This window comes from Acanthochromis polyacanthus, chromosome 13, assembly GCF_021347895.1.
Source record: "Acanthochromis polyacanthus isolate Apoly-LR-REF ecotype Palm Island chromosome 13, KAUST_Apoly_ChrSc, whole genome shotgun sequence".
NCBI lineage: Eukaryota > Metazoa > Chordata > Actinopteri > Pomacentridae > Acanthochromis > Acanthochromis polyacanthus.
In genome coordinates this window covers 15,230,147-15,245,299 of record NC_067125.1, presented here as the reverse complement: position 1 = coordinate 15,245,299, position 15,153 = coordinate 15,230,147, and the positions used below count along the sequence as shown (strand labels likewise).

Here is a 15,153-nt window from a genome sequence, read left to right as displayed (position 1 = left end):
CAGTGAGAATTGTGGGTTTTTCCTTCTTTAACTGAGGGGTACCAACAATTTTGTCCACGTGTGTACATTATTCCGCATTTTCAATCTTTAAAACGGGTCAATTTTGACCTGCAGGACGAGAGTTAAGATGTCAATCCATCCATTCTCCATACACCGCTTTAGGGTTGCGGGGGGGGGGGGGGGGGGTGCTGGAGCCTATCCCAGCTGACTCGGGCGAAGGCAGGGGACACCCTGGACAGGTCACCAGTCTGTCGCAGGGCTACATATACAAACAATCACATTCACACTTACGGGCAATTTAGAGTAGGGCTAAGATGTGAATATCAATAATATTCAGCTATTCAGCCCCTGTTCCACACAGATTCTGGGTTTAGGGTTTAATTATATGTATTAAATCTTCTGTGGATGAATTCTGAGTTCCACCAGAGCTGCCAGGAGACTTTTATGACGGTAAGCAACCACTACGCACAAAATTACGCAGCACTTTAGAAGGACTATAAGAGGATTTTAGTCCAATAATTGGCTTTTCACGATCTTCGTTCTCACTGAGATGCTTCAATCAGAGGCTGATCTTGTCAGAAAAGGTTCAGGTAGCTTTGAGGCTCCGCACATTTCTGACAGGTGATGGAAACTCGTGGAAAAACGAAACACACAAGTGGACAATATGGATGATTGATTTAGCTCCAGGCGCGTTCGTGCATCATTGGTGTCATGGCAACAGAAGGTGACGCGCACCTATAAAAGGCCGGTTGACTTTCAAAAACGTTCTCTTTTGCATTTGGACATTTACTTGAACGGGTGCAAATTGACCAGCCTGCTGCAAAGCTAGCAATTTTTGGAAAGCCTTTTGGAAAACACTTTGAACACTTCGTTGGACATCCCAAACAACAAGGACCTTGTCAAGAAGAAGCTCACCGTCCGCATGAAGGTAAGAAAATTCAGTTCCTGCTTTTTCTCATCATCTGATTTTCTCTGAGCGCTGCGTTTTGCTGTGTAACCGTACAGGGAAATGTGTCGATAAAACTGTTTATTCATTGTTATTGTCATTTTACAGTGTTCGAAAATTGGACTATTTTTGGGGGCACATTAAGGGCTAAAATGGGTAAATCATTTCTGAATAAATTGGTGTCAAAAGTTTAACAAACAAGATGGTAACTGAGCCACGTTTTATAAAATTCTCCAAATATTATCCCACATATGTGAATCACTGAAGGTCCTCAGAGCCTCTTTTTAAACTTTCCAAAGCAAAATTCTGTTTATTTTATTGTGGATATTCATTTACATGTGCCGAGAGCAGCAAAATGAATGATTTTTCTGTTAGCTAATTGAAAAAACGTCAAAGATCTTTATTTTATAAATGGTTGTTTGTTCTTTTACAATGTTTGACTGTAAATTAGACTTTTTCTTTCAAGAAATATTTCATTTTTTTAGTGTATGTTGAGTGAAATAAAATGTTAATTATTTCTGCATAATTTGCCGTCAAAAGCTTAAAAATCAATATGGCGATTGGAACGTTTTTCATAAAATGCTCCACATGTGTATCTTTGGTAACCATGGAGACGATGGAAGTATTAGAGGCAGCGCAGGGGGAGAGACGTCATGACGTCAGAACGTGCAGGTGTAAAGGGATGAGGTTGTCTTTAAAAAACAAACAAACCTGTAAATCCTATCCACATCAAAAATACGCATTTATAAACAGCAATCATTGTTATTTTTATTTTACCACAATTGGCACTAAATGTATGCTATTTTCACTGTATTTAAATCAGCAAAATACAGTTAGTTTACAAATATTTGCTGTAAAATACATAAAGCATCTAGTAAAATAGTATTCATGTACATATTGCCTGTAAAAGAAAAGAAAAAAATAACTCATGCCGAAATCAACAGACTGTATTTTTCTTGTTATTTCAGTGTTTTACTAGATTGTTGCTTAAAAATAGTGGAATACTGCATTGATCAAGTGAAAATAACACTAAATATCTGTATTTTTTTTAAATTAAATAAAATACAACAACATAGCATTAAATAATAATAATAATAATTGTTATTTGCTATCTAGTAGTAGTATTACAGAAAACCTAAAACATAATATAATGATTATTATTATGGTTATTTTAATATTATTTTATTTAATTACATCACAGATATTTCCTGTCGTTTCCATTATTTTTAATCCATATTCACAGTGGTTTACTGTATTATTATCATTGTTAAAAATAGTGGAATAGTGTATTGTCCAAGTGAATAATAACAGCAAATATCTGTATTTATATTTTTAAAAATAATTAGAAATGCAATATTAATAACACTAATAATACTAATTGTTAATTGTTGTCTAGCAGTAGTAACAGTAATATTAAAGAAAATACAAAACACAATACAATAATTATTATTATGATTATTTTAGTATTATTTTTATTTCAATACTCTTTGCTCCAGTTTCCTGAGAGTCTGTGTTGAAATGTTGTTTTTGTTTCTGCTTCCAGAGGACGCTGGACTTCATCTCCTGGCCGGACTCCTCCAGGTACCTCCCTTACCCCTTACCTCTCCATCCTCCTGCCTCCTCCCTCTCTCACTATCCTTTTGCTCCCCTCCCTCCCCCCTCCTTTCCTATCTCCTCCTGCCCCTCTCGCTCTGCTTTTTCTCCCCTCCCTCACTCCATCTCTCCTCCTCCTCCTCCTCCTACCTCCATCTCTCCTTCTCCCCCTCCTCTTCCCCCTCCTCTCCTGTCTCCTCCCCTTCCTCTTCTAGGTACAGGACCTCCACTCCTCCTTCCTCCCCCGCTCCTTTCAAGCGTCGTCGCTGTTCTTCCCCCCCTCCTCCCTTCCGCCCTTGGTCCTCTTACACTCTCCCTGTCCCTCCCTCTCCCCCCACACTTTCCTCTCCACTTCCTACACCTGTCCCAACCCTATCCCTGTCTCCTTCTATTCCTTCTCCCCTCCTCCCTCTCCTCCTCCTTCTCCTCCTCCTCCTCTTCCCCCTCCTCTTCTATCTCCTCCCCCCCTCGCTCTTCTTCTCCCCCTCCTCACATCCTCACATTCTTCTCTCTCTTTTTCCCTGACACTGTTCTTTCTCTCCTCCCTCGCTCTGACTCTCCCCCTTATCTTCACCCATACACTCTAGACTAGACTGTATGATTCTCACCTATCTCCTCCCCCTCCTCCCTTTCGCACTCTTCTTTTTCTCCCTTCCCTCCACCTCTCTCTCCTATCTCCTCCTCTCTTCCTTGTTCTGACCGGGCGCTGGAGTTGCAGGATATCGGAGGCTGCCACCACTCTTCTTCCCATCCAAGTTTTTCTGTTGAAGGACCTCCTGACAAACGTACAGGCTCAGTCTAGTCTATCATGCAGGAGGTCCCCTCTTAACAATTTTTACTAATCATTGTGTGAGTTTCTCTCCCCAGAAGCCTCCTGCCAGCCAACCTTCAGGGAAGAAGGTTTGCAAACCTTCCATTCCATTAAATTTACCCCGTTTTATTTGAAACATTTTAGCTATTTGTGATTTTCTAGATGTGATCTGGTCAGATTTTATTTGAATCTCTTGTGATTATGTCTGATCAGATCTATTCCAACTTTATTTGAATGAGTTTTCTTCGATTGTATTTTGTGTGATTCTTTGAGCTCGGTTCTTGTCGGTGGGACTCTGGTCAGGGTGCCTGTCAGAGGTGTGGGCGGATCTGGGGGGGGATTGTGGGAAACCTCCTGTGGTCCCCCTCCTCTTACAGTGAAGCTCCGCTCTGTCAGAAGGTGGACAGGATGCAGACGGCATGTCACAGAGAAGCGACATGTGTGTGTCTGTATCCCACCCTGGACCCACAGTGGAGTCCACAGTGACAAGATCACAGTTCAGGAGAGTCACACCGGGATTAATAGGGGTGGTTAAATGTGTTATTTAAGATAGTAAATGTAGTGTGAGGGTGAAGGCCTCGCTGTCAGAGGGAAGTTTCCAGAAGAACAGGCACATAAGGATCCCTGTGAATGCTGCTGCATGAAAAGGTGAGTTTGGGATTTTGATTTTGCATTCATCCATCTAATATTTTGAAATCTCAGCAATAACGCACCTCGACAAGATTCTGCCACGTTTGTCTTTTTAATTTCTTTCAGACCGATGATCCCGGGACCCAAGACCAAGACAAGGACGACCCCAAAAGACGACTTGAAGATGAGTGACCGAGCCCCAACAGAGATGAAGCCAGAGACGACGACCAGCCGGTGAGGAGAAGAAAGAACAACTTTATCGAGACTTTACTGGATGCACTGGTAATTGAAATGTGCTTGAAAAAGAACGACCCAACAGACACTGCATGGTGACACAGGGATTGAGTATGTATCATATCACAGTCTGACAAAATGCAGTTATGCTACTCTATCTGAATTTTCAGAGTTCTTCACTGATTTACTCTCAGTACAGACAGAGTCATTATAACAGGCGACTTCAGTGTCCATGCAGATGCTGGGAATGACAGCTTCAGCTGCATTCAGCTCATTGTTAGACTCAGTTTTTCTCAAAATGTTAATATTCCAACCCAGGCTGCTGGAGGATTTCCCATGATGTCTTCCTCTCCTCTCCTCTTTGTGTCTTCATACAGTCAGACGCCACCTTTGTATGTCACTGACTTTGTGTTTTGTCCTCTGCAGGTTTGTCTGCATCTGGAGCTGCATGTTTCTGATCTGCTGTTATCGGCCTCAGCAACCTCCAAACTATTCATCTTCTTACCTTCCACTCTACCCTCAACGCAACCAGAGGTTTTTTTTTTTAACTTCCCAGATGGAAGTTTTTTTTCCTCACCCCAAATGGAGTTTTTTTTTTTACTTCCTAACAACAGGAAGTTTTTTTTCCTCCACACTGGTACCATGTGCTTGATCTGATCATACTGCATAAAGAGAGATCCTCAAATAAAAAAACAAAACAACACAATAGAACTGTATGTTTGTTTAAAAATGTAACCTAATGCACTCTTCTTTTTAGACTTATTATTGGAGAGCATGTTTTATGGCTAGCAAACTTCATTCATCTAAAAAACATGGTTTCAAACCACTGGTTTCTCCCAAACACCTGGACTCCATCTTAAAACTGCACAGCATTTGAACATACTGATGGTTGTGTGATTACTTGGAGTAAATGCACGAGACAGTAAATTTGCTAAATACATAGATGCTGCATGATTAGTATTAACAGAATGTACTAATTTGCACTGAGATAAAAACAAAAAACTATACTACAAATTCTGCAGGGTTTCTATTATAGTATTTTGGATTTTTCCCACAATGTATCATTGTTATTATTATTATTATTATTATTATTATTATTATTATTATTATCATGTGCTGTAAGACTTTATAACATCAGCATCATTGGCTGATGTTAACATAAACCAGACTGATATCATATCAAACCATAAAATTTGCACAACATTCTTGCACAGTGGCATTTTTGCACTTCTGAATTTATTTTCAAGTATTTATTAGTTTTGATTTTTCATCCTTGTACATATTGTAATTATTATGTTTATTTCCTGGTGTAAATATGCTTGCTGCTGTAACAATGTGAATTTCCCCTGGCATGGGGAGCAATGAAACATTATCTTAGCTTAGCTTATCTGTTCCGCTTGTCCTAACTTTAGCATGACCCCGAGCTGAACGTTCTCCTTCAAACACTAAACTCTGCAGTCTCCATTATCCCATCAATCAACATTTCTTTCAGTCCCGTGCTCATGAAGAGATTGATTACAAAATTGAAATGCATCATGATACATTTTTTTGAGACTGCAGGTGATTTATGTCTGAGACAATAACATTTCCTGCCATTTTTCTGGCCTCAAATGGATATGAGACATTTTTTAATTTTATGCGCCTTGTAATGCACCCCTCTCAGAGGGGGAACGCTTAGATCTTTAGAAAGACTGGGAAAGCTGAGATGCAAAGTTCTTTTAAATTGGTCTTTTTGAGGCTGACAAGCTCGCTGCTGATTTTTAATTTAGCTGGCGCCCGTCTTTGTTTCTAAAAGTATTTCCGGTTGATGAGTTCGGTCTGAGCCCATTAAAGTGAGACGGTAATAACTGGGTCATTCCAGGTGAAATGACCAGATATTCCTTGGGGGTGTTGCTGCACCATTTTCAAATTAGTCCGAAATTTGCATGCCATTAGACAGCCACAAACGTATTTTCTATGCAAAATTGTAGGCCTGTAGCTCAAATAGTTTCTGAGTTGTGGGGGTCTGAAATTTTCAGAATTTGGGCTATAAAAAGCCTCGCCAGCATTTTTTGCATCTTTAAGTGGTTATTTCTCAGCCTCTAGACATACTAGAGAGCTGTGAGTTGGTAAACAAGGCCTCTGCATGTAGCTAGTGCCCCACAAACATCCCCAGGTGTTTCCCTACACTCTGCAGGCCATGGGGGCTTGCTAAAAGTGCTAAAAATTAAGAGATACCTACTCATGAGTGGGGTTTGGGACCTTAAAAGTACTAGAAATACTGCACAGAAGTGTTCTAACACCCCTGGGTTCCATTCTTCACTGCAAAAACTGTTGCTTAGATCGTACTCAAAAAAATGAGGCAACATTTTCCAAGCACTTTTCAGTAGTTTAGTGAACTTCTCTCTTTTTTGATTTAGGAAAACTCATAAATGTGAATTTCACCAAGTTAAAAATTTTTGAGTATAGCCTTGAAGAAAAAGCAAAAAAATTGAGTTGAACTAACTTAAAAAACAGTCAGTTGTTAATGACATCATACTTAATACATTATTGTTCTTTTATTAAGTGGCCCTTGGCCTCGTGAAGAAGCAAGTAAAGTATCACCACACTAAAGGTTCAATACCAGCCAGGGAGTAGTGTAAGAGAAGCTCTTAATACACTCCTTTAATAGTTTGTAGATGCGTTTTCATTTTTGTAAAGCATCTAATGTCCATCTATCCATCATCTGTATATCCTCATTAGGGTTGTGGGGGGATGGAGTCTATCCCAGCTGACTTAGGGTGAAGGCAGGAGACACCCTGGACAGGTCACCAGTCTATCACAGGGCTACATATAGAGACAAACAATCACACTCACATTCACACCTATGGACAATTTAGAGTTGCCAGTGAACCTCAGCCTGTTTTTGGACTGTGGGAGGACGCTAGAGAACCCGGAGAAAACCCTCACATGCACAGGGAGAACATGCAAACTCCATGCAGAAAGATCCTGGAAAGGTGAGGACGCAAACTGGGGATCTTCCAGCTGCAAGGCAAAAGTGCTAACCACCAAGCAACTGTGCAGCACAACTAATGTTGATTGTAAAATGATTCTGCGTGTTTTCTGTAGCTAATGACCAGGATTTGGTTTTACTGTATTTAGAATCAGCCCAGATTAGACTTTTAAAATGTGCAATTAAATTATAGTTCATACAATCGTAGATTTCTTGATGATCAAGGTATGTTCGTCCTCTCATATTGCCAGTTTTGTTATTAATTAATGTTTGTTTTTGTTTTTAATGATAATTTACAGAAAATGTAGTTTTTATTTCTTTTTATTTACATTTACAATATAAGGTGAATATTCTGAGTCAGTGCTCCTTTCCTGTTTCAAGAGCAAAATTAAATTAAAATTAACTGAAACTTTCTTTCTACTTTGTGTAGATCTGTACATCTGCCAGTGTTGTATTTGTAAGGGTAGACTGAAATGACCAACTGAAAAACAAATTTATTTATTAAAAATTTCAAGGAATTTTGTGGCAGTCAGTTTTTTTTCTTGCTTGTTTGATCTGTGTTTGTTAAGGTCTAATAGCATAAGTACTCCAGGCGTAATAACATTAGATTAAAAATGTGGTATGTATTTTATATTTCGTAACTGACTTCGTTTCAAAGTAATATGCTCCATCCCTGCCTTCAACACGTCCATCCTGAAGCGGAACAAAAAACTTGGACACGTCAGCTGTGGGTACCGGACACATTTAGGTGCCGCACACATCGCATTTCCTGGTTTGTGTTGATGTCCACCGATGTAAGCAGTGTGAAACTAAACGGTAGTCTTTTTCTCGTGTTTCTTACCTCTGTTGAGATGCTGCCGGCTTTCGATTGAACAAACTAAATAGAAATCGATGTTCCGCTGATTGGTTCTGTGATTCAGCCGCTTGTGTTCTGTTCTTTGATTTGGCATGTTGTCATCACCAGGTATGCTTGGTTTCACCTTTGGCTTTACTTTTTTTTTTTTTAATCTCATGAATGTCCTTTATCTGTCATTGCCCTAATTATAGAGCATGTTTTTGCTGTGTTGTTAATTGTAAGTCTTCTTCTTTTCCTTTCGGCTTCCCTTCAGGGGTCGCCACAGCGAATGTTGCCTTTTATGTGTGACTTAGCTGATGATTTTAGTGTGACAGCTGGAAACTTAAAATCAATTTATTCATCGGTTTATCTGCTTCATCTGCTTTAATTGGTTTCTGACAGATTTTTGGTGTCACATCACGCCAAAATTGCGGATGCTTTATTTCTTTTTCTTTCTTATATAAATTAAAAAGCTGTATACGTTGTAGGTTATTATTTTTCAAATCAAATCAATTCATGATTGAACGTTTTTGCCCTGGTGTCTGCTGGTATACGCTGTTTTTTTCTGTCTGTTGTCATGCAGTACACACTTTACACCTCCAAGATCAGTCATCATACTGTGAATCATACACAGCCATGCTGGATCTGTTTGCTGGTTGTTTGTACAACCGTCTGATCAAGTGCTGTCTGATTCTAGCTCCCCTTTTCCCTCCCAACCACATTCATTGCCTTTTCAGAAGGAAATTTTCCTCCATTACACAAGAAATTTGTTCAATATGGTGTTTTATTTTGTGTCATATGTGAATTATGTCTTTATTCTTACTGTGATCAGCCTGACTTTTTGTACTGTTTTCATTATGCGCTTCAAAAAAATGTTGTTGTTTTTGTTTAAATTCTCAGTGGAATTTAAAGGATTAAAAACCTTCATAGCAGTTTTTGAGATTTCCACTTAGTTGGTAATGCTGTTTTAGTGTTTCCCTCTCATCTCTTCCTGTAGATTCACTGAGGGTGCAGCAGGTTTGATGCCCACTGCTCCCATCATGGAGCCCTCAGATTTGATCTCGCACAAAAACGGGAGGCAGAGGAAGATGACTACCCTGCCGTCTGAAAACATGAGGGATGTGGACAGGGGAGAGACGAGCTCCCCTGAGCCGGAAGTAGAAGAGGAAGCTGAGGGTCTCATCAGAGGGTCGGACTCCGAGGACAGGAGGCGTCGCAAAGCCCGGCCTGGGATCCGTGGCGAGCTGGGAAACATCCTTCTTCTTCTGTTCCTCTATGTGCTGCAGGGGATTCCTCTGGGACTGGCTGGCAGCATCCCACTGATATTGCAGAGTAAGAACGTCAGCTACAAAGATCAAGCTTTCTTCAGCTTCGTCTTCTGGCCATTTAGTCTCAAGCTTTTCTGGGCACCGCTGGTGGATGCACTATACTTCAGCAGGTTTGGCAGAAGGTAGGAAAGACACCTGTATACCTCTTATGATGATATTTGATGTGTATATTTGGATATTTTTATCCTGGCTTTGCTGTCTACACTTTTCCTGATGATATATATTCTATCCCTCACCTCCCACCTGCTTCTGCAGAAAGTCATGGCTGGTGCCTACACAGTACCTCCTGGGCCTCTTCATGCTCTACCTTTCTTTAGCGGTCAACTCGCTGCTGCAGAGGGAGACAGGACCTTGTGTAGTAACACTTACTGCAGTCTTCTTTATGCTTGCCTTCCTGGCAGCCACACAGGTAAACATTTATAAACACAGTGATACAAGCATGTATTCAGAAAGAGAAATACATTCATTTACTCTCTGTACTGTGTCTGTGTTTCAGGATATCGCTGTGGATGGCTGGGCCCTGACTATGTTGTCCCGAGAAAATGTGGGATATGCGTCTACATGCAACTCTGTAGGCCAGACAGCAGGTTACTTCCTGGGGAATGTGCTCTTTCTGGCTCTGGAGTCGGCAGACTTTTGCAACAAATACCTTAGATTAGAGCCCAAGGACACAGGCATCGTCACCTTGCCAGGTATTCTTCATCCTTGATGGAATAGATTAAAGAGTAAATTGTAACAAGTAACTAACTAGTTGGCGATCAGTTGAATATAGTGTGTTTTTAATGCTTTCATTGCTTTCCTACAGATTTCTTGTTTTTTTGGGGAATCGTGTTCCTGGTTTCCACCACGCTGGTGGCCATCTTTAAAAGGGAAAATGAACATGGCAAAGGGAAGAGGAAAGTTCCAGAGGAGACACAAGGCGTCATGGAAACCTACAAGTTGCTGTTCTCCATCATCAAGATGCCCACAGTCTTCACCTTTTGTGTCCTGCTTCTCACTGCCAAAGTACTCGACCACTATTCCACAATCGTTTGGTTAAACACTGAAGTATACCTTCAGAGGTGTTGCTTTTACAGGCTTGTTTCCAATCTCATGTCTTCTCTGTGTGTTTTAGGTGGGCTTCTCTGCAGCAGATGCAGTTACAGGTCTGAAGCTGGTGGAGGCTGGAGTTCCCAAGGAGCAGCTGGCATTGCTGGCAGTGCCCATGGTGCCTCTGCAGATCCTTCTGCCGGTGGTCATCAGTAAATACACAGCAGGGCCCCGACCTCTGGATGTCTTCTACAAGGCCTTCCCTTTTAGGTTTTAACACACACACACACACACACACACACACACACACACACACACACACACACACACACACACACACACACACACACACACACACACACACACACACACACACACACAAACAAAGACACACAAAAGCATGTCTGTTGCACACACTGCAGAAGCTCAAGGACTGTTGTCCTGTGTTGCAGGTTGCTTATAGGGCTGGAGTATGCTCTGCTGGTGTGGTGGACTCCCAGTGTAAAACAAGAAGGAGGATTCCCCCTTTACTACTTTGCCATTGTGCTGCTAAGCTACGCATTGCATCAGGTTTGGTATTTCACTGCTATTCTTTTTGCTAATCCTTTTCATCCCCTGTATTCCACTCCTAGTCCAGACCATACCATAGCTTGTCCAGGTGGCAGGATTTCAACATGGACCAAACAAGCTCTAAGAGTGGACTATTGACCCTCTGTACAATATTTACCAGGTGTCTCAGCCTGTTTGGAGAATAGAAACCAGCTGAAATAGTTCCAGTTACTATATGCCTGCACAGTTTATTAAAATATGTGTTGCAGACAGCAGGTAGGTGTTTCTTGCTGCCTCATTTCTGGAAGATTGTGCAACTTAACCACAGCTACAAAGTCCTGAGCTGGTACAGGTTTCTCCTGTCAGCTGCATTAATTTCCCACCTTTGCCCCCAGATGTCGCTGTGCAACAAGACGGACAGCACTTAAAGTATCATGTTGTCCCATTTCTTTTTAATTTCTCTCTTATTTGAGTGAAAAAAGTTTTGATTCATGTTTTATTTTTTTATTTTATGTGTTTTTTTTGTCTGGAATTATGATTTTTGTCAACAATCATGAATCAGTATGTAAATTTAAAAAAAATCTGCTTATAGCATAGACATCTTTGAACATGATCAAGTTAACCTCTTGTGTTTTCCCTCCTAGGTGGCGTTGTACAGTATGTATGTGGCCTGCATGGCTTTCCACGCCAAAGTGAGCGACCCCCTCATCGGTGGGACCTACATGACCCTGCTCAACACGGTCACCAACCTCGGAGGAAACTGGCCTTCCACGGTCGCTCTGTGGATGGTTGATCCACTGACTTGGAAGGAATGCCAGGGGGCTGTGGGGCAGAGCTGTGGCTCCCCAGAAGAGGCAGGGGTGAGTGATCAGAGAGACGGTGGAACAGGACGGTGTGCATGCTGTCTCCTGGAAAGATATGAACCTCCTTTGTCCCTGTTCTCCTCTCCAGCTGTGCGTGAAGGAAGGCGGCGCTTGTGTGACGACGCTGGACGGCTACTATGTGGAGTCTGTGGTGTGCGTTGTGATTGGTTTAGCCTGGTGGGTGTGGTTAGGGAAGAAAATGAAGCGGCTGCAGGAGCAGAGCCCTGCTGCATGGAGGTGCAGGATCAACCAGTGACAACACTCCCATCATTCAAACCACAGACACTTCTTGGTGGACTGTAACTGCATATATTCCAAAAACGGCTAATTGCTGGACGTACTGTAATTCCATCCTCATCCGTCTGGTGTGTTTCCTTCGGTCCTGCAGTAGCTGCTACATTCTGCAAACATTTCCCCTCACTCTTTCTTGCTTCGGTCGCCATAAACTACATGCATATGAAGAAGTTGACCGTTGTTGTCTTCTCTGGAGGTAAAACTCTCTCTCATTGTTACTCTTGTGTCCCACTGAAAGCTGAAACAACTAGACAGACTAGCTACCAACTTAGAAAGAAACACATATTTTTCTGACACCGTGTACTGCTGCTTGAAATAGCTTCACCAAACCAGAGGTGAGTCAAAGAGTATGTTCAAGTAATTCTCTGGGTTTCTTTTAACCTGCTTGGATAATCAAGTTAAGCTGCTCTGTGTGATTTTTGCATTTTATCCAGAACTACAAGTGCGCAATCTAATATGTCGATATTTTCCAACTGTTCTAGCCCGTTGCTGTTACAACACAAATTGTTTCCACCAAACTGCCGAGAACACGAAGTCTCTCCTGTAGTGGAATTAACATGTTTTTATGCAGACTTTTATTATGGCGAGCAAGATAAGACTACTACTTTAAGTCACCTGTAAAACATGCTAGATTTATTTTTATGCAACATTCTTGAACAAAACTGTAAAGTTTGAGCCTGACGGGCGTTCTCTACCTGTCCCTGTTCATCTTGGTTGATGCTGATTTCGTTTTCAAGACTTTATCTGCTCATACACAGGATGATGCTGACATCTTTGTGCTTCCCTTCCCCAAACAGCAGCAAGGAATCAGCATTTGAAATCTGAACCCTGACCCCACATAAATATTCTCCCTACTTCAGACCTTCCTGGCCATCAGGAGGGAAAAGCCATACAGCTGCACACATTCGCTCCAACTGTGTGAATGTGTGTGGATATGATTTCCTACCTGTGTCTGACCCGATGCAGGTTAAATGAAGTTAAACCCGGAGTGAAGATTATCTTTCATTGCTGTTTGACTCAGATCTAAACCAAATTTTTAAAAAAAATGATTATTTAATTAGATTTTTTTTCCCCCTCCTAAGTAATTTGTGCCTTGTTTAGTTTTTCTATATTGCAGGCAGGGAATATTACTATAATGGTTTGAATATGAAGTTGAAGTGATGAGTAGTCATTGTGTAACACTGCTTTCACTGATATGCTGTGGTTTGGTAAGCGACATAAAACATCACCGGTGCTTTCACATTTCTTTCTCTTAATGAAGCTGAGCGCACATTCCTTATGAAGAATTTCATTTGCACACTTCCTAATACAAAATACAGTCAGTGCTTATATGAACTGAGGTGGCTTATCGCTTCATTGGAGCATTTTTTTCCCCATTCCTTAAATGTCATTAGTTTAATCCCTTATAGGACCAATTAAAAAGCTTAATAGCATTTTGGTCGGCACAGGTTTTTACTGTTGAACCATCTTGGTTTTCGATAGGGCCTGCCTGGTATGATTATATTTTGCATATTCCCCCTTTCAGCCAGACGCTAGTGGAGGATAAGCAGCCGCATTCAGTTTTATGACTGAATATATTGTATACTCATTTTTAATGCAACCCATTATTACATCCATAGAGTCGGTCTAAACAGGGAGTGTACTGTATATCGAGGATCCGTTGGCAGATTCCATCTTAGTGGGACATTAACACCAGCCATCAGGGAGGAGGAGTCACATTCATCTGTACTGTGTTTATCTGCTTGGCAGTTATCAAGCTTCCCCAAAGAGCCTTATTCTAGACTTTTTGTCATCTTATCATTAAATAAACAGTGTGTGTAGCAGGTACATGTGGAGTTTTATCACCTGCTGTTGCTTAGTATGAATATATTGAATTTATTGCCCACAAAACTATCCAGATCCCAGACCAGCAGAAACTCAATAAGCAAACGCTCTGCTTATGTGTTTCATACTGTACGCAGAAGTGAACGTTACAGTATTTTCTCTAAAGCCAGCACTATAACTCCAACTGCTTTGTTAAATGTTGAAGTGCACAATCAGGGTTCATGTGAGGGTAAGATTCGTTTTTGTTTTGCATAGTGTCTGATTACTTGTGCTGACTTTTTTTTTGAATCGCAGGTAAAAAGTCACATTTTTCTGGATTACTGTGGCAGAGATTTCTTTTTTCATTTGCCCTCAATCTGCTTCCTCTGAAATGTACAGACGTCCGTCACACTGGACATTTTCACTCACACAACTTCAGATGTCATGTTTATGGGGCCTTTCATGTTTGTTTGTGGCAGAATGTTTTTTTTAATGACTCATTCTGAGTCTCTATCTGGCATTAAGAGAGCACTAAATTTGTTGTTTTGGTTTTCTCTGAGAAAATTAGTAGTAGTCTGTCATTTAATTTCAACATATGCATCTGTTTTCTAATGTTTTCAGATGGTGGTAAACTACTGTGATGTCAGCTACAAAAATTGCTCTTAATTTATCTTCAATTACCTTATAATCCATTTAAGTTTCTGATTTTTTTTAAAATGTTGTGCAGTTTTTGTTTACAAGTCCAAATACCCAATCACAAAAAGAAACATAGCACAGTGTGAGGACATCTTGATCAATTTTAATATGCTAGCAGCAGTGCTCTATAATGTTCGGATGATGACCTCTGACATTCATAGGATGCAATATTTATTAGATTTGAAACAAATTAATATTAAAAAATATGTGCATTCCTCAAGTCTCCTCTTGCTGTTCTTGGTCCTCTGAATACAGATCATCATGAGTACACACAGAAGACACGATGCACTTTGTACTTTTTTTACATTTTATTTATAATTTTCCTTGCTTTTCAGGAATTCTAAAGCTTCCCTCCTAAACAAGTTAATGCTGATGCAGTAGGCTGGAAATATTGCCCCAGGTCTTTTGAGGCAGTAAACCCCACAACTGCAGACAGAGTCCAGATCAACTGGTGCTGCAGTCTGTGGTTATTAATTCACTGCAGAGGTCAGATGGAGGATCTGACGTCTGGAGCCGTTAAGGCCCCGTGACTCCTGGGCAGCCAGACGAGAGGTGGGGGTGGGGGGGGGGT

The 15,153-nt window shown here is 41.0% G+C and overlaps 1 protein-coding gene across 4 annotated transcripts; it reads left to right on the top strand.

Moving 5' to 3' along the window:
• The first annotated feature begins 725 nt into the window (after window positions 1-725).
• On the top strand, window positions 726-14,802 carry slc33a1 (solute carrier family 33 member 1). 4 transcript variants are annotated; one of them, XM_051957807.1, is made up of 12 exons: window positions 726-928; window positions 2,490-3,998; window positions 4,107-4,262; window positions 4,641-7,979; window positions 9,018-9,470; window positions 9,604-9,757; window positions 9,845-10,040; window positions 10,154-10,353; window positions 10,463-10,647; window positions 10,830-10,947; window positions 11,571-11,786; window positions 11,878-14,802. In XM_051957807.1, exons 5-12 carry the CDS (start codon window positions 9,043-9,045, stop codon window positions 12,043-12,045), a joined length of 1,665 nt encoding a protein of 554 aa, XP_051813767.1. In that variant the 5' UTR covers window positions 726-928; window positions 2,490-3,998; window positions 4,107-4,262; window positions 4,641-7,979; window positions 9,018-9,042; the 3' UTR covers window positions 12,046-14,802. The 4 variants fall into 4 exon arrangements, with proteins under 4 accessions (XP_051813767.1, XP_051813766.1, XP_051813765.1 ...); XM_051957806.1 differs by having other exon boundaries at window positions 4,641-8,149; XM_051957805.1 differs by having other exon boundaries at window positions 727-928; window positions 4,107-4,214; window positions 4,641-8,001.
• Window positions 14,803-15,153: the final 351 nt, after the last annotated feature.